This window comes from Stomoxys calcitrans, chromosome 2 (genome assembly GCF_963082655.1).
Source record: "Stomoxys calcitrans chromosome 2, idStoCalc2.1, whole genome shotgun sequence".
Lineage (NCBI taxonomy): Eukaryota > Metazoa > Arthropoda > Insecta > Diptera > Muscidae > Stomoxys > Stomoxys calcitrans.
This window is the reverse complement of record NC_081553.1, coordinates 163,657,086-163,675,622: the sequence shown is the minus strand read 5'-3', so window position 1 is coordinate 163,675,622 and position 18,537 is coordinate 163,657,086. Positions and strand designations below refer to the sequence as shown.

Here is an 18,537-nt window from a genome sequence, read left to right as displayed (position 1 = left end):
CGTATTCTACTCCCAAATACCTCTATTTGAGCCCCATATTGCGATTGTCAGTAAATAATTGCTGTTTGTGATCTATTTTGGGAAAGGGGTAGACCCTCAGAAAATTGATCCGAAAGTGGGTATCAATTTCGTGCTCTACTCCCCAATACCTTTCATAAGAGCCCCGTGGTCGGTAAATATGACCGATTTAGAGGTTTTTTGGGGAGTGAGGTTGCCCCCCAAACATCGTGCTCTATTCTCATGTATCAATATTTTATTTATTTATTTATTTGAACCTTATATTAGCATTGGCCTCGAAATTAGATATCAAATTCGTTTTCCAATCTCAAATACCTTTCATTTAAACCCCTTATTGCAAAAGTCAGCAAATATGTCCGATTTGGGGTATGGATCCCAAATTGTCTTGGTGAGCAAAAACGTCCTACCTGGGGGTTGTTATGGAGTCGGACGTCCCCTAGACAGTTGGTCCCGAATGTTGATGTCAGATTCATGGTCTACTCCCAAATATCCTTCATTTGAGCTCCATTTTTCCATAGTCGGCAAACATGCCCGGTTTGGCGGTGTTTTGGTGGATGGGGTGGCCTTTGAGTGACTTGGCTTTGAAAATTTATATCAGATTCGTGTTCTACTCTAAAAAAAACCTCTTATTTGATCCTCATACTGCAATGTTCAGCAAATACTTCCTATTTGGGTCGTGTTATGGGGGTGGGGTGACCGCATAGACACTTTTTCCGAACATTGATATCAGATTCGTGTTTTACTTCCAAATACCTTTCATTTGAGCCCATATTGCTATGGTCGTATATTTGTCTTCTGTGGTGGATGTTCTCGGGGATTGGCGGCCCCTTAAACACTTCGTTCCACATCTGGTTATCAGATTCGTATTCTACACTCAAATACCTTTTATTTAAGCCCCATATTGCCATGGTCAGTAAATAAGTCCAGTTTGGGAGGTGTTTCGGGGAAGGGGTGGACCCCAAGAAACTTTGTCCCAAATTTGGATATCAGATTCGTATTTTACTCGCAAATACCTTTCATTTGCGTCCCATATTGCAATGGTCGGTAAATATGTCCGATTTAGAGGTGTTTTGGGGGTTAGGGTGGTCCCACAAACACTTGGTCAGATAATTGGATATCAGATACGTTTTCTAATCTTAATTATCTTTCATTTGAGTCCCATATTGTCGTGATTGGTGTAGATATATATTTGGTAGGTTTTGGGGTGGGGCGCCCCCGCTAGGTATTCCATCCGAAATTTGGATACAAAATTTTTGTTCGTAGGTTACTGTAAGAGAGCACACAAAATTTCGCTTAAATCGCACCACCCAACTTCGAGATCTGGCGTTTCTGAAAATTAGGGTAAGGGGGAGGGTCCGCTCCCCCTTCAGATATCAAAAAATGTACTACCCTATTTTCACAACGGGATCATTATGCACCATCAGTTAGTCTTTGCAATTATGTTAGTGAGCCCATCACTGGTCTATAAGACCGCCAGCTAACCTGCATACTACAGGGTTTCCTACTATCTGAAGCACTATCCGCTTCATGAATAGTCTGACACTGCGGATGGAAAACAAACGTATTTCAAACTTCTTCCATTTGACAATTCTATAAATTGCACTTAGACCCCAGTAAGTAAATAGCATGGTCGCTCCTAAAACCAATAAAATTACAATTATATTTTACCTCTTCATTTAATAATACATTTTTAAATAGGGTATGTCAATCAAAATTATACACTTTCCGTATGTATTTTATTGATCGGCTGAATCTTCATCCATTACATTATCATTTTCCACAGTCTCCATGTCTTCATCACCATCTCCGTCTTTTTTATCAGCCGGTTTTTCATAAACGCGTTCAAGTGGCGATACAACTACACCATTCCACACTGACATTTCTTTAACAATATTCGAATTGCCCTCAATCCCCAAAATTTGTTTGTATCCACCATGAGCCAATACGCGTAACAAGGTTTGAGCAGTCATGCAGCAGGAGTCTTGTTCTTCCAAAGTCATTGCTGTATGTACTCGGTTATGACCAGGCTCACAAGGGTCAGTAATACCAGCAGATCCAGGTAAGAAGAGTCCAGCCGACAATAGTTGAAATACCCGTCTAAATGCGAGATTTATTGGTAATGCTTGTCTGGAAGGGTTGTTCATTATAGTCAAATGCGCCATCAAATCTAACATCCAAGGTGACAGGGGTGAGAAAGCCTCAAATCGTTTTGTGAGATCCTTAAGAATGCGAATAAGCACTTTTATTGATGAATGATGCGCATTTTCTTCAAACCAGCGCGTATGTCTGATAGCCGCCAGATGTCCATGCATTACTTTGGCTTCTGGAAACATATTTGGCTCGCTCTTTCTCATATTTGGTGGAATAGTTGTTATTAGGATGCGAACTTTTGCTTGGGAGTTGAAAATATCAAAGCCGCGATCGTGATGGGTTGTAACGATTTTATCTGCTTTAGTTAAAACCTCAGTTTTCATGGAGTTTTTAAGATCATTCTCGACTTTTTTTCCCAACTCTTCACATGCTTCTTTAGTAGGCACAGACTTCATTATTACAACTATATCGGCCACATTATTTCCAGTCAACATCGTTCCCTTTTTGAATGAACCAACTTGGCGTACTTCCTCAAGTTGCTAAAGAAATATACGCAAAGACAACACAAACAAATTTGAATACGTTTAAACAACATGCATATTTTTAAATAAATAATAAGCAACATAATACCATTTTATGTTGTCCATTACATTTTTTACTCGTTCCATTGAAGGAATTCAATTAAATTCTAGCACAGAAAAAATCTAGTTCTATGGATGCAGCAGCTTCGGATTGAGAGGTAGCCATGCGGCCCTTAAAGCACAGGATAAACTGACTTAAAATGTATGTTATGAATATATGAAATACTCGATGAGCCTACAACATTAATCCAATAAAACTTTTTTCTCTACCTGGGCAAAGCGAACTAGATAAAGGGAACAAGCCCTGTGATAATTAGTTACTGTATGCTATTAAATAATTAGCCACGTTCAATATAATCATTTCTTCACCTGGTCAAATTTGTTTTTTTTTATTTAATTTCCTCATTTATTAGTCAAGCCGTTAGATCATATATGTTATGAATGAATTGCATGTTTAAATTCTACATATCCTCGATTGAGTGTTGTATGTTCCATACGCCATTTTTGACTATTCGGGTTTTCTGTTATAGTTTCTATGATCACATTTTTTTATGCCGGCTTTGTGTTGGTTTTTGTTTTTTTTTGGCGACAACCCTATGTTAAAATCACCACATTTGATGCAGTTTTGGAGTGCATCCGAACCCCAAACACTAAATTTCCCCTAGATCTTTGGAAGCACATGTTTTGTTGGGATAGCTATTAAAAGCAATACATATACAGGATCGGAAAAATCATATACAACTACCACATAAATTTCAAAAAATAAAAAAGAAATTAGAAGTAATTGTAAAAGACATATTTTGTAATTACAATTGTAATACGGCACGTGTAAAGCAAATTTCCAATGCTTAAAAAAATAAATTATTTCGATTTTATAGGCACTTATTTTATTTTTTTTAACAGTAGCAAATAGAATTAGAATTCCTTATATTTTTTTAGTTATTGATAATTTCTATGGTGTTTGCATGTGTTTAATCGGATACTGTACATTATTGGACACTACTCAAACCAGCGGATGCATAATAGTTGGAGGTGGAGGTTGAGATCCTCGTCAAGCGCCTGTAGATGAGCAAGCCCGTTCCGGTCCAAAGGACCGATCAACGCGGGAAAAAGGTGGCCTGTGATTATTTTAAGGCGCTAATAACTCGCCTTGTCGAGCATTATAGGCACTCAGTATATGTGCAAGAGCCGCAGCCTCCCGGCCCTCCCTCTCTCCGCACGATACTGGTGATTGTCCGCGACTGCAATTGCAGCTACTCCGTATGGAGCATTTCACTATCCGCAACCTGTGGACCTGTGGCCCGGTGGCTCGCAGCTAAGCTTCTCGTGGCAGCAATGAACACAGATCGGACCTCAATGTTCCGGCCTGTGTGGTGCTCACAGCTATCCCGTGCCGATGTCATAATAGTAGGTTAGGTTAGGAAATATCAGCCGTCCTTTACATACTCACTTAGACAATTTTTAATTCGATTGTGAACCACAGTAGCGTCAGACTAAGGCCGTTGGTGGGAATCGAACCCACGATTTTCGCACTGGCAATCCGAACACGCTATTGGGTTGTCCGTGTCAAAAAAGTAATTTTTAGAATTTAGAAATTCAAAAGTTTCAGAACTTTGAAACTTGGCATCAGCTTTGCTTTTGAAATGCTATAAGGCTAGAAAATTAATTTGTACTATAAGGATTTAATAATAAAAAAAACGTTTTCAATTAAATTTTACACGCAAACCTGGGCGTACAGTTCAGCGGGCGGCATTTTGTACATTCGGTTGATGGTCGGTTGAAAAATCTTCGAATAGTTGTAACATTCGCCCAAATTTGGCGAACATATACATGCACTTATAGGAGCTATATCTAAATGTAAACCGAACTATATCTAAATGTTAATCCACCCAATGCCACTATGGACATACACCTAAGCCAGTTGGAGGTGGCGATCCTCGTCCGGCTCCTATAGGTGAGCAGGCTCGTTCCGGTCCAAAGAACCGATCACCGCGGTAACATGATAGCCATTGGTTATTTAAAGGCTAAATCAGACAGGTTTTCAAAGAAATGAGAACCTCAAGTGGAACTCCTTCTGACTGCTAATGCGAGACACACACACACACACATGTGTTCTATAATCTCTTCCTCTTCGATGTCCTCACAGCTTGTACAAAATTCGTTGCTGGGAACCTTCAGTTTGTCATCAAGTTTTCCGATTAGATAGTAAAATGTCATGACAGACACAATGACTAAGACGTCTGTTCTAGCCAGTGACAGCCAAGCGGTAGACCTCTTAAAATCTAGATTAGACCACATAGTTTTGGAATGCTCATAGCCCTCGCAATGGCCCTAAGTTGTTTCATGTCTGGTATTGTGTCCCCACCTAAATGCCGGTGTTTGGTAGCCGCGAAAGGACGGCAATGATCTCTCTCTAGCCGCCCCTATTTTGCATAAATGAGCACGTAGTCCTGTATGTCTCGTTATGATACCGAAAGTTGCACTGACCACCTTCTTCTAGAATTTTCGTCGTCCTACCAACCTTTCCGCTGGTCCACAGAGTTACAGGGGCGTTCGTCGCCCAAGCACTTGAATGTCTTTGTCATGTCAACAATAGGTGATTAAAAATTGATATAGTGCATTCGAAAGATCCTTAACATTTAACAATTATGTACCAGCAATTTCCCAAAAGATACTCCAAAAATAACAAATCAAACAAATAGTTTGTAACTTGAGCATTTTAGTAAAACCTAACAGAAATAAGGGTCAGCCTACCAAGAGTAGAAGAAACCTATTAAACTTCATATGTGAAAAGCCGCATATCTGGTGGTGGGTATAATATGAAAGGTTACCTCACACTAAATTTAAGGAAATGCGCATGCTTGATTTTTGGATGCTTGCAATTTCGGTGCAATGTAAGAAAAAGTGTATAGTAAATGGTTATTCCAAGTGTTATCCTATACAATCATTCATACAATGTGAATGGGAACTACTTACACATTTATCGAAATCACCTGGAGCCACAATCAAGTTATCCAAAACAGCTTGCACCTTAGATACCAGATTGCCCACAGAAGTTTGTTCTGCAGGTGTAGGACTAAGGTCTTGGTTTCGTTTTAACAATGCCTACAAAAAAAAACATTTAATTTGTCGTACATATACATGAACATGGCGGTATATTTATCTTACTGCGGTTAGAGCAGCATCGTCGACAGCCGGGGAGACTTTGGGAAATACAACGTCTGCTAACGTTAAATCAAATGGATGCCGCGGTACAAAAGTCTTCTTAAATGGAGGTCTCATTGGACCCCGCATAGGACGGCCACCACGAATTCCTCCTCGCACCATTCTTATTCTTTTTTTCTTTACTTTATCAATTTTTAAAGAATCTATGACCAATTTTAATTAAACGATAAGAGAATCAATCAATCTAGTTCACAAAACCAATATTCCAAAATTCGACCAGGCGAAAACTATATAAATGTCTAACAGAGTGTCATATATACGAAAAGAGACTGCAATGCTCAGTACCGAACCGGATACACAAAGAGATACCCGTTTATTTCATGAAGAAACGCACCAAAGTACAATTACAAGGTAACTTCCTAGGCAAATTTATACAAGGTAAAGTCATTAGCCCAGCTGATGAAATTTTCTTATTCCAGAGTTGTATGAAAAGCCTGTTTTTAGCTAACGTCTCGGCGATCTTTTTTTTATATGGAATTTCACAGCATTCCGCAGGATTCACTGAATAAAGTTAAGCCAAGCGATCAGCTGACATAATCTCTTTTTAGTTTTAGTTGTACTTGGCATTGAGTATGTCAACTTGTTCTCTTTTTACATTCATTTTTTTTTACGTTTTATTCTATTTGATAACAATTTCAATCGGCAGATTTGACATCCTATTATTAGCAAATCATGGCATTCCGCCCATTAAGAGGCTTCTTCTTACTTTGTCAAAATACATTAGACATGCATTTCGAATGGTTAACATATAAAACCTTAGCATTATTTACGTCTTGTTCTAACCTTCTTTGTCACTGAAAATATGCTACTTGCTATATGAGATTGATGATGTGTTAGAAACACTAAGGGTTGGTATTCTATTATGCTTTCAGAAAATACGCTAAAATTTTCAACTATTTCCGAGTGGAATTTTTGAACCCAAGTCATCCACCAGCTCTTTAACGTTCACGTTGTACGAAAATATTGGTGGACACCAAGATCTTTTGTTTGGCATGGAGCTTTTGTCTGCACCTTGAGCAATTGGCTGTTGATTTGGAGAATGATTTGTCAGACGTCTGGACATATCTGAAATATCCACATTTTGAGGTAAAAAGGAGGCATCCAGCCTGTCGTTTGCGATCGTTTGTTGTTGTTGGTTAACTGTTGGCTTAAAGTGTTGCAACTCCATCCACATCACAATCCATGTCGGGGAGGACGGATCCTGGCATCGTTGACAGATAGTGCACTTTGCGAGAAAAATTGTACTCAGCTGTTTTTGGTACGCTACCTGGTAATTTGCCATGGGCTGGTACCATATGTCATGTACAACAAACACAAATCAGATGGTGCAATCTGCCATTTTGTCATCAAGCTGATCAACGTTTCGCCAAGTCACACAAAGAAATTTGTGTGCATGTATGTATACGTGTGCGTACATGAGCGAAGAATATGCGAGAAAGAAGATGGCAACAAAGAGAAATATGACATCTTAATACCGTCAAACCTGGCTGGCTGTTAACAGCTGTTCCCGTCAGCTTTTTAAAGCTGCCTTGGTACCAGCCATTTCGCATCCGGGGGCTCAATTATCTTTCTATGAATAAACAAAATGAAAAAAATATTTTCGTTTTCATATGAAAACATGTTGACAAATTGTCTTTGTTTTTGTGTTTAACCAAAACAAGAATCAGATATTCTATGAAAACGTAAAAATAATTTTAACTTTGTGTTTTCACGTGTATACGTGTGCGTACATGAGCAGAGAATATGGTAGAAAGAAGATAAACAAAGAGAATACAAACAAAAATATGACATGTTAATACCGTCAAACCTGGCCGGTTGTTAACAGCCGTTTGCGTGAGACCACCATTTTTAATCCACCTTGACACTGCAGAAGAAAATTTGTGTGCCCTGGGCAATTCACAATATGAAGCAATTATTGAATATTCGAGTATTCGAATACATCTAATTAATAGATAGGTGTTGCTCGAAATTCATCAATTAATGCGGGCATTCCGGTCACAATATTTAAAAATGGCTTCGTTACAACTTGGTAGAACTTTAATCCAACGCAATGGAAGAGATGTTTATATCATAGCAGAAATCGGTCAAAATCATCAGGGTAGTTTGGAAGTAGCCAAACTTATGATCAAGGAGGCACGGGTAAATGAAAACTTATTTATTGGCAGTATATGTCGAAACTCTACTTTAAAAAATAAATACATAACGAGATTTAAACAATCGTATTAGTCGCAAGATGGTAACCTGTAACCTACTACGTATTTATATGCAAAATAGGAATTTCGTCAACTATTATTTGGCAAACACGGTGATATTTTTTAATAATGACCGTATAGGCATTCTAGATTTTTATAAAAAAAAACTATTGCAAAATTCCAATGTATTTTTCAATTAGAGGGCGAAATTTCGATTTGGACTCCACTTGTAAGTTACAATCTCTAGATTCGATTCTACTTGCGTTCGACAATCTATTTAACTGTTTTGTTTATGAGAAATTCGGAAACTCAAAATTTATAAGTATATTTAATAGCAACTTATTTATTCTAAGTGATTTTACTTGCGACAATTCTGTTTGCCCCACAGCAATGAAAGGGCATGTGCAACCATTTCCCATGCCACTTCTACATGAATTTGTTTCAATCTAATTACGTCCAGCTGGTCCGAACTTCTCTCATATTTTGAATCTCATGATCATTTTCGATTGATTCAAAAATTGCAGCAAGTAAATATGTGTAAGGGGAACAGGGGCAAATTGTCTGCCAAAATGCGCATTACACCGTTTCGTGTTCTTTACTTGAATATTTTTATCATATCACTAATCACAAATTGCAAATTGCAAATTTTGCCCATGAACATTCCACTAAGGAACAGGGGCAAACTTCTTACATATCAATGAGTGCAGTCCGATTCAAGTTTATGCTCAATGATAAGGGGCCTCCTTTTTATAGCCGAGTCCGAACGGCGAGCCGCAATGCGACACCTCTTTATAGAGAAGTTTTACATGTCATAGTACCTCACAAATGTCGCCAGCATTAGGAGGGGAAAACCACCGGTGAAAATTTTTTTCTGATGGTCTCGCCAGGATTCGAACCCAGGCGTTCAGCGTCATAGGCGGACATGCTAACCTCTGCGCTACGGTGGCCTCTAAACACTCACTATCACTAAACACTCTTCTTCTATTAGTGGTCTGTTAAAATAATGCAAAAAAAAAAAAACCAAAAAAACGACATGTGTACGTATATATATATAATAAGGAACATAAAAATATAAGTTTTTTATCTTTAGAGTTGCGTGACTGACTGATTGCTGACTAACAGAAACGGCTAAAGCTAGAATCTCCCGGAAGTGGGAGAAATGGTACGTTTATGAGAAATTCGGAAACTCAAAATATATAAGTATATTTAATAGCAACTTATTTATTCTAAGTGATTTTACTTGCGACAATTCTGTTTGCCCCACAGCAATGAAAGGGCATGTGCAACCATTTCCCATGCCACTTCTACATGAATTTGTTTCAATCTAATTACGTCCAGCTGGTCCGAACTTCTCTCATATTTTGAATCTCATGATCATTTTCGATTGATTCAAAAATTGCAGCAAGTAAATATGTGTAAGGGGAACAGGGGCAAAGACCTTTGCTGTACACTGTGGCTTTATTAGAACCATAAGCTTGGTTTGGCGGGGGGTCAATTTCATTAGGTGCAGTCTGGCGGCCGTATCCAAGGATAACACTCGCCTTGTTGTTGTTGTAGCTGTGTGTATACACTGAGGCGGCATCCCTTGCCGATGAAGAACTCCATCGGGTCAATCCAGTACGTATAACCGGCTGCCATGGGATTGATAACACTCACCTGGTATCTATTTGCCGTTGCTGCTACCGTGTCTGCATGAATGTTGTCAAGACGCGCTTGATGAACATTTTTTCTGATGGTCTCGCCAGGATTCGAACCCAGGCGTTCAGCGTCATAGGCGGACATGCTAACCTCTGCGCTACGGTGGCCTCTAAACACTCACTATCACTTAACACTCTTCTTCTATTAGTGGTCTGTTAAAATAATGCAAAAAAAAAAAACAAAAAAACGACGTGTACGTATATATATATAATAAGGAACATAAAAATATAAGTTTTTTATCTTCAGAGTTGCGTTGTTGTTGTTGTTGTAGCAGTGTGTTGTACACTGAGGCGGCAGCCCTTGCCGATGGATAACTCCATCGGGTCAATCCGGTACGTACAACCGGCTGCCATGGGATTGAGAGTTGCGTGACTGACTGATTGCTGAACAGAAACGGCTAAAGCTAGAATCTACCGGAAGTGGGAGAAATGGTACGTTTAGTCCCACAATTGGTACTATTTGGTACTTTCATTGTAAATTGAACTAGAGCTCTGAATTTTGGTACAGGGTGAAATTGAAATTGGGTGACTATAAGAATTTTTCGAAAATTTTCCATTTAGGTACTACAAAAAGGTACCAAAAATGTTCGAAATTGGTGAACTTTGTACACGACGGATGGATCGAGGTAGAATTTTGAAATTTGACTTAAAAGATATCTCGTACAAAAAAATGAGGGTGAAAATAAAAAAATGGTACTGGCAACAAGAGAAAACTGACACCATTAAATAAAGGGTGATTTTTTTGAGGTTAGGATTTTCATGCATTAGTATTTGACAGATCACGTGGGATTTCAGACATGGTGTCAAAGAGAAAGATGCTCAGTATGCTTTGACATTTCATCATGAATAGACTTACTAACGAGTAAGTGAATGGGCCCTAGAAAAGTTGGCAGAAAATCCGCTTTTTTATCGACAAATTTTGTTCAGCGATGAGGCTCATTTCTGGTTGAATGGCTACGTAAATAAGCAAAATTGCCGCATTTGGAGTGAAGAGCAACCAGAAGCCGTTCAAGAACTGCCCATGCATCCCGAAAAATGCACTGTTTGGTGTGGTTTGTACGCTGGTGGAATCATTGGACCGTATTTTTTCAAAGATGCTGTTGGAGGCAACGTTACGGTGAATGAACACATTTCGAACCGAACACTGATTTTGGTAATAAAATTCAATGATTTGCAAGCGTTGCTCGTTAGTAAGTCTATTCATGATGAAATGTCAAAGCATACTGAGCATCTTTCTCTTTGACACCATGTCTGAAATCCCACGTGATCTGTCAAATACTAATGCATGAAAATCCTAACCTCAAAAAAATCACCCTTTACCTTTATTTTAGATGGATCTAGAGGTCTGAAACTTGACATGGAGGTACAACTAGGAAATATGATGGGAAACTAAATAATCTATTCAAAAAACCAAATTGCTACCATTTGGTACTTTATTTACAGATGGAGCTAGAGATCTGAAAATTGACATGCAGGCACAACTAAGAAAAATATGATGGGTGACTATGACCTTTTCACAATTCGTACATATTGGTAGAAATATCGGTACCATTTCATACTTTCTGTGCAGATGGAGCTAGAGGTCTGAAATTTGGGATGTACGGTACAACCAAGAAATAATTGATGGATAGCTAAATGCATGGTGTGTGTGTGCATTATGGTTAAGAACCATGACACACAAACAACGAAAAAATTGCGAGAACTAGTAACATACACAAAATCAGAGTTGCACTAATCACTGATTTTGACGGATAGTGCACTCAATATTTTTTTGTTGGGCAACTGCCACTACCTGTAAATGAATATATCTTGGGTACACCTAGGAAAAATATGATGGGTGAAAAATAATCTATTTACAACTTGTACATTTTGGTACTTTATGACAGATGGAGTGTGAGGTCTGAAAGTTGGTACAAGAAGGAAATATGTTGTGGGTGACTAAATGATCCATTCAAAATTTGTACATTTTGGTACCAATAGCTTATCTTAGCCTACATCAAACGGGGACTGCTAAAATTGAAATTAAATTTGACAAACTTTATCACTACTAGTTGTGTTAGCACATTGGTACATTGGACAACCAGAAGTTTTATTTTATTCGTGACCAGAAGATTACATCGTGCATTTAGGTACTAAAACATACAAAATGGAACTTTGAGATTAAACATTTACAATTACAGAGTGGTCTCGAGCTCTCGAAATTGGGATACATCTAAACCTTGACTATGAATTTTGGGCGACAAGAAGATTTTTTTTTTCAAAATTGAACATTTGGGTACTAAAACACAAAATAGTAATTTCCTTACGAAATGAGCTAAAGCTCTCAAAATTGGAATAAATTGGTACCTTGTCAATATTCTTCTTGGTACTTTTTTATACGCATTTATTACAAAACTTCATAATCTTACAAACTGAGTGACTACCTACGATTTCGGAAGTCCTACACTAAGAAGGGTATCAACAACGAGGGCAGCAAAGGGGAACACCGGGATGCCAGTATTTTATTAAAATTAATTACAAGTATAATAAGGCCAGAAATTTTGGGAAATGAGTTAGAATAAATTAATAAAATAATATGTGTTAACGTTTTGAAACATTTATTTTTAGGATGCTGGTTGCAATTGCGTAAAATTCCAAAAATCTTGCCTTGAAGAAAAATTTACCAAGTCCGCTCTACGACGAACATACAATGACTTCAACTCTTGGGGCAAAAGCTATGGCGAGCACAAGGCCTTTCTAGAATTTTCTTTCGAGCAATATTTAGAACTCAAAGAGTACAGCCGCTCTATTGGAATTGATTTTACAGCATCAGCAATGGATGAAGTAAGAAAATACATCAATACTTCTCATATAAATACAAAATTTATATTTGTAATAATTTGTACCAGGTTTCTTTATATCAATTAGATTTATTGAACGTGCCGTTTATAAAAATAGGTTCGGGGGACGCAAATAATTTTCCCTTGTTGGAGAAAGCAGCTAAACTGCAAAGACCAATTATTATATCAACAGGAATGCAAACAGCTACTACTATTGAACGTATCAAACGCATAATGTCGGACGCTAAAAAGTCAAATTATGGAATCATGCATTGTGTCTCTTCTTATCCAACTAAGCCGGAAGATTGCCAATTGAATAAAATATCATGGCTAAGGCAGATTTTTCCACACTTGGTAATAGGATATTCGGGTCATGAGGTTGGGATACAAATAACCCAGGCTGCTGTTCTCATTGGTGCAAGGGTTGTAGAGAGACATTTCACATTGGATAATAGTCTCAAGGGTTCAGATCATAAATGCTCTTTAGAACCCAGAGATATGAAGCAAATGGTGCTTGACTTAAAAAATCTGATGAGTAGTTCCATAATCGATCGACCACTAACATCTTCAGAAGTATTTTCCTTACTTGGCAATACTCGGGATGTTATAAAAGCTTTGCAAATTTGTAATAACGGCAAAATTATAGAAGATTGTGAAATAAACTGCAGAAAAAAACTGGGAAAGTCGTTGGTAACAAAGAAGGCTCTTAATCCAGGCCACGTGATTTGTAGAGACGATTTAAAAGTGAAGGTCAGCGAACCAAATGGAATTTGGGCAGAATACATTGACGAAGTCGTCGGATTACAACTATTACAATACATCGACGCAGATTACCCCCTACTTTGGGAATATGTACGCAAATAAAACTTACCCTTAAATATCGTGCAGCATTTTCTACCCTTAATTTTTAATTATATGTATGTTGTAAACGAAAATTATTGATATACATATAAGATAATTGCTTCAGTCGTTGGCAGACGGCAACGAATAAAAACATGCCTCAGAGTACAACACACTGATACAACAACAACAACAACATGCATGAGTGTGTTGCAACAATTTAAAAACAATGTTTTATGCTTATTTAACGCTACACAACAAAGGAAAAATCATTAAATTTTCTTAGTATTATTCATTCGTTGTCAAATAATTTATTTCTTAGTGGTGGAGACAATTAAAAAAATTAAACAGATTAACTCATCCATACAATCTCCTTTTTGTTTTGTGCACCTCCTTGTACTGGAAAGAATTCCAGTGCAAAGTTGAGCTTGGCAGTTATCGATGTCATGCATCAAGGCGGATTTAAAAATGTGGTCTCACACGAACAGCTATTAAGCTATGACGGTATTAAGATGTCAGATTTTTGTTTGCATTCTCTTTGTTGTTATCTTCTTTCTCACATATTCTCAGCTCGTACGCACACTTTCGCCATGGTCATGCATTTACAAATAATTAGTCTGTTTTATTTAGAAATCTGGCGAATTCGTCAGCTTAAGCCCATAACTGAGTTCGATTTTTCGCCCGAACAACTGTTAAACATAGAATAAAATTGGTGGAGAAGATAATTCGAAAACATTCCGCAAAAGTGGTCTATTTTTATATAAAGTAACAGCAACATGTCGCCGTATCATTGCAGAATCCCTTAAGATAATTGTGCATGTATAGTATATTAATTTATCAGGAACTGTGTACCAATCAACTCTACTTCAATGCTGTTTGTTGTTTGACTTTAATTTAGGCTCTGACAACTAATAGAGTCCGTCGGTTTTTGTTCAATCTAATAGGAGTGTACTCCTCTAAAAAAACAAACTTTTATTTTTTTATAAAAATAATTTATTTTAATAGATTTTTTAGGTAGGATGAATTATTAATCAATTCTCTAAATTGTGTAGCACTAATTATTCAATTAAAGTTACAGTAGATAGCAGCTGATATTTATCCGCCACATGCCACTATGGACATACACCTAAGCCAATAATCGGCTTGTTGTGCACTTTATAAATTTTAGAGCGCACAACAACCAAGTCCATTTTCTCTTCCGAGTTTCTACATCGACGGGGGAAGTGGTTGTTCTTATTTGCAATTCCTTATTTGAAATTGAATTTTATATCGTTTTAAACAAAATTTGGATTTTGCGGATAGTCTCAAGTTGTACGGCCGTATAACAAAATAGATTTCCAACTACTGTTGAAGATTCTGACTTTTGTATTTTGAGGGATGTCACTGCATCTCAAAACTTTGCTGAGTTTAAGAAATACGCTTCTAGCCTTGTTGATACGTACGTGTATGTCTGCTTGCGATCCTGCGTCCTTTGTTATTTTGCTGCCAAGATAGAAAAAGTTGTCAATGTCTTCAATGACATGGTGACATCATTTTCATTCAATCGTTCCTATTTGGCCTTAATGTGCTCAAAACAATCCGTGTAGTCGATGTCTCCAAGGAAGTCGTTTATGCCATAGGGTGCCTCAGAATTAGCTGCTTTTAGTACGGAGTCAAATAAAATTAAAAACAGCGTCGACTACGCTTCGATCCCGAAGGAACACAGTTGTACATATGTAGGTTTTGTTTGATATTTTAACTACCCAGTGATCCCAACGTTAAGAATTCGGTCAGAATTATGTACGAAAGTCAGAAATTTCATCCGAATTCTTAACGAAAAATATATGGAGTAGTTGACAAAACTTCGGAACGAAATGTCGTAGGGAATTCTGATGTTTCTAATAGAATGCTTACAGAATTCTAAACGAAAATTACGGGAAATTCGGAAGAAGAGTTTTCATTAAGACCTTAGGCCGAATACTGATGTCTGAGTCTTAATGAATACGGGTATGTTTTCCGTCTTGTCTTACCAATTTCTGGAGGGAGGGCGCCCCGGTAGCGTGCTTGAATTACCAGTGCAGGGGTCGTGGGTTCGATTTCCGGTCGAAGCCTTGGTCTGTCGCTACTGTGGTATCACAGTGGACCTAAAATTGTCTAAGTGAGTATGTAAAGGACTGCCACACTTACCTAACCTATCAATTTCTGACCGGATTATGGAATAATATTTTTTAGAATTTTGATAGAATTGTCTTATCGAATTTCAACCGAATTCTGAAAGAATTCTTAAAGAATTCGAATGTTTTCCGACGGTTCAAATTGCAAATTTGCTTTTGAACATTCCATATAGGATCTCCTTTTTATAGCCGATTCCGATCGGCGCGCAGAGCCCTCTTGGGCAAAGTTTTTGCATTGCATAATTCCTCACAAATGTCGTCAGAAATAGGATGGGATAACCACGACTGAAAACTTTTTCTTATGGATTCGAGCCCAGTCACTCAGCCTTATAGGTGAACATGCTAACCTCTGAGTGGTGGTGGTGGTCTTCAATAAAAATAACCAAAAATGCAAGCATAAAAAAAGATAATAACATTCAGACATCGTTCAAAAATCCTTCCGAATTATCGGGAAAAATTTCAACCGGTAAAAAAGCAAACAAAAAAAAAAAAGAATTCCATCAGAACTGTCGGAACAGAAATTCCCTCAGAATTCGGAACGAACTCGGTAAGATCTTGTCGGAAGACTTCAGATTTATCTGACCTCAACATTTGGTTCGCTGGGTAAGTATTCAAAAAATGAAAAAATCTTATTTATTGTTTTCATAGTTTTGGCGTGGCAATGTCGACAGCATTGTGTTTATGTCGACTCCAACAAGACTATTTCCAATGTCGATGTATATTAGGAGGTAGGTATGTAGATGTTTTGCGCATGACACAAAATTTGATGCATATACATTTATATCTATGTACACAAATGAACAATTTTGTGCAAAAGCCTAACGATTTTGAAATATTTTTCTTGTGCGTTGAAAGAAACTAAAGACGGAATATGAAGCCGTTCGAAAACTCGTTTATCAGAGGTCCTTCACCATCTTATTCAGACGAGGTGAATTCCGAACATGTAACGCTGCCCATTGGACATTTTCCACTAGATCAAGGACAGGAACAATGTGAAAGACGATTACAAAATAAAATGGATGGATGTTATTATGATGTACCCCAATATGATACGAAGAGAAAAGCCGTCGTACAGGGTCGGAATACATTTGCATTTTGGTCAATCGTCATAATTTTACTTGTATTGACGATTGGCAATTTATTGTTAACACTATCTATCATTGGAGTGCTGCACTTGGGTAAAGGTATATATGGAATGGAATTGATCCCAGACGACATTGTAAAGTTTTATGGTGAAACTGATTTGGACAGAATATTCTCCAAAAATATAGGTCAGTTTGAAGGCTTTGTCGATGATCCGTTCAAAATTGAAGGAGAAAATGCTCCGGTGTATGTTCGCTTGCATCATCGAAACAGTCATAGCGCAAATCGTTTGATTGTGGATAATAACGGTATTCAATTTCGAGGCGTTAACAATTTCGAATTAAAAGATCCGACAACTGGCGAAACGATTTTTACCACCCATCGACCCCACTACACCATTCCTAATGGAGCAAATGTTCTTATATCCAAAGCCAATAGTGCCAGTCGCATTGTCAGTCCCGGGGACAAATATCTTGACATATCTTCGCTAGACAATCGTATATCTGTACGAGGATCAGAGGGCATTGTCGCAGATTCAGCCGATGTGCACGTAAAAGCTGAACTTAATATTTTAATAAATTCAACGCAAGGTGCTACATACCTCGAGGGAGGTTCCACTGGCATATTTCTTGATATGAGCAAAATTCCCATAGTCAACACACAGCTGGGATTACGAACCGGAAACGTGCAGTACAAGATCTGTGTTTGTATGCCTCAAGGAATAGTTTTCCGTATAGAAATACCACAGGAACATAACGGATCAAAAGTTTCATGCGCACATTTTAATCCGAAACACGATCCATGTGCAGTTAATTAAACATAAAAATAGTTAAATACGTAAGATACCAACATATTTATATGAACTGCATTGCATGAATTAAACTTATAATTGAAGCAAAAGAGTGTCTTTATTTTTGCATTTCAAAGGATTATAATGTGTTCTCGTTTGAACCTAGGTAAAGGTAAATCTTTAATATTTGGTCTATACATAGCTAAGTAACGTACGTACGACGTACTTTAAGAAGATTCAAGAAAAATATATGTATCTCCTCAGCTTTTTTTTGAGATTTTGAGGAATGCATGTGTTCTCAATCGACTATTTCAATACATTTTGTAGGACTCAAACGCGTTTTTATCAAAACCGAAAAAGCGTAAGGAATGAAGTAGCATTAAGTCGATAATGTTAAGCGACGTATGTATCGGAACTCAACTACAGTTGCGTTGCCTGGAGACAAAACAATGAAATACAAATTGGTGTCAGTTTCATTCAATATCAGTGTTTTAAACGTTCAGCTACTAAGTAAATTGTACAAAATTATGCAATTCAATACAGAAATGGGAATTTCTCTAACAAAATTGACCTTTGGCAATGCAACTGAAGCTGGTTTGCAATCCGTAATAAACCCCGTAATAAGCCAAAGAATACTTAATTACTTACTAGCCTTTGCAGAGTATTTGTTCCAATAGCCAAGCGTAGAATAGATTTGCTAGCGCCTCACTCTTCTGCGTTCCTTCTCCGATCTCTGGCACACAGTTTCGAAATTGGACCATAGTATATAGAACTACTATATAGACCGATTCCCAGATTTAACCCGGCACCGGATACCTGTGAGCACCATACAGGCCGGCACATTGAGGTCCAATCTCTGTGGTGTTCATTGCTATCACGAGAAGTTTAGCTGCGATGTAATGCTCCAAACGGAGTAGCTGCAATGGCAGTCGCGGACAATCAGCGGTATCGTGCGGAGAGTCTCAGTGATAGGCCGGGCAGCACCGGCGCTTGCACAAATACTGAATGCCTATGATGCTCGACATGACAAGGCGGTTTATTGACGCCT

At 37.9% G+C, this 18,537-nt stretch overlaps 3 protein-coding genes across 4 annotated transcripts; 2 read left to right on the top strand and 1 right to left on the bottom strand.

The window, feature by feature from the left end:
- Positions 1–1,652: 1,652 nt before the first annotated feature.
- LOC106086875 (interleukin enhancer-binding factor 2 homolog) lies at positions 1,653–6,199 on the bottom strand. The gene is made up of 3 exons (XM_013251699.2): positions 5,859–6,199; positions 5,667–5,795; positions 1,653–2,648 (listed from the first exon to the last, which is right to left on the bottom strand). Exons 1-3 carry the CDS (start codon positions 6,015–6,017, stop codon positions 1,755–1,757), a joined length of 1,182 nt encoding a protein of 393 aa, XP_013107153.1. The 5' UTR covers positions 6,018–6,199; the 3' UTR covers positions 1,653–1,754.
- A 1,686-nt stretch (positions 6,200–7,885) lies between these two features.
- On the top strand, positions 7,886–13,758 carry LOC106086863 (sialic acid synthase). Of its 2 annotated transcripts, none has more exons than XM_013251677.2 (3): positions 7,886–8,054; positions 12,412–12,627; positions 12,693–13,758. In XM_013251677.2, exons 1-3 carry the CDS (start codon positions 7,896–7,898, stop codon positions 13,485–13,487), a joined length of 1,170 nt encoding a protein of 389 aa, XP_013107131.2. In that variant the 5' UTR covers positions 7,886–7,895; the 3' UTR covers positions 13,488–13,758. The 2 variants fall into 2 exon arrangements, with proteins under 2 accessions (XP_013107131.2, XP_059219193.1); XM_059363210.1 differs by lacking the exon at positions 7,886–8,054 and adding an exon at positions 10,215–10,236.
- A 2,620-nt stretch (positions 13,759–16,378) lies between these two features.
- Positions 16,379–17,599, top strand: LOC106086859 (uncharacterized). Its single transcript, XM_013251673.2, has one exon. It carries the CDS (start codon positions 16,488–16,490, stop codon positions 17,514–17,516), a length of 1,029 nt encoding a protein of 342 aa, XP_013107127.2. The 5' UTR covers positions 16,379–16,487; the 3' UTR covers positions 17,517–17,599.
- The last annotated feature ends 938 nt before the right edge of the window (positions 17,600–18,537 follow it).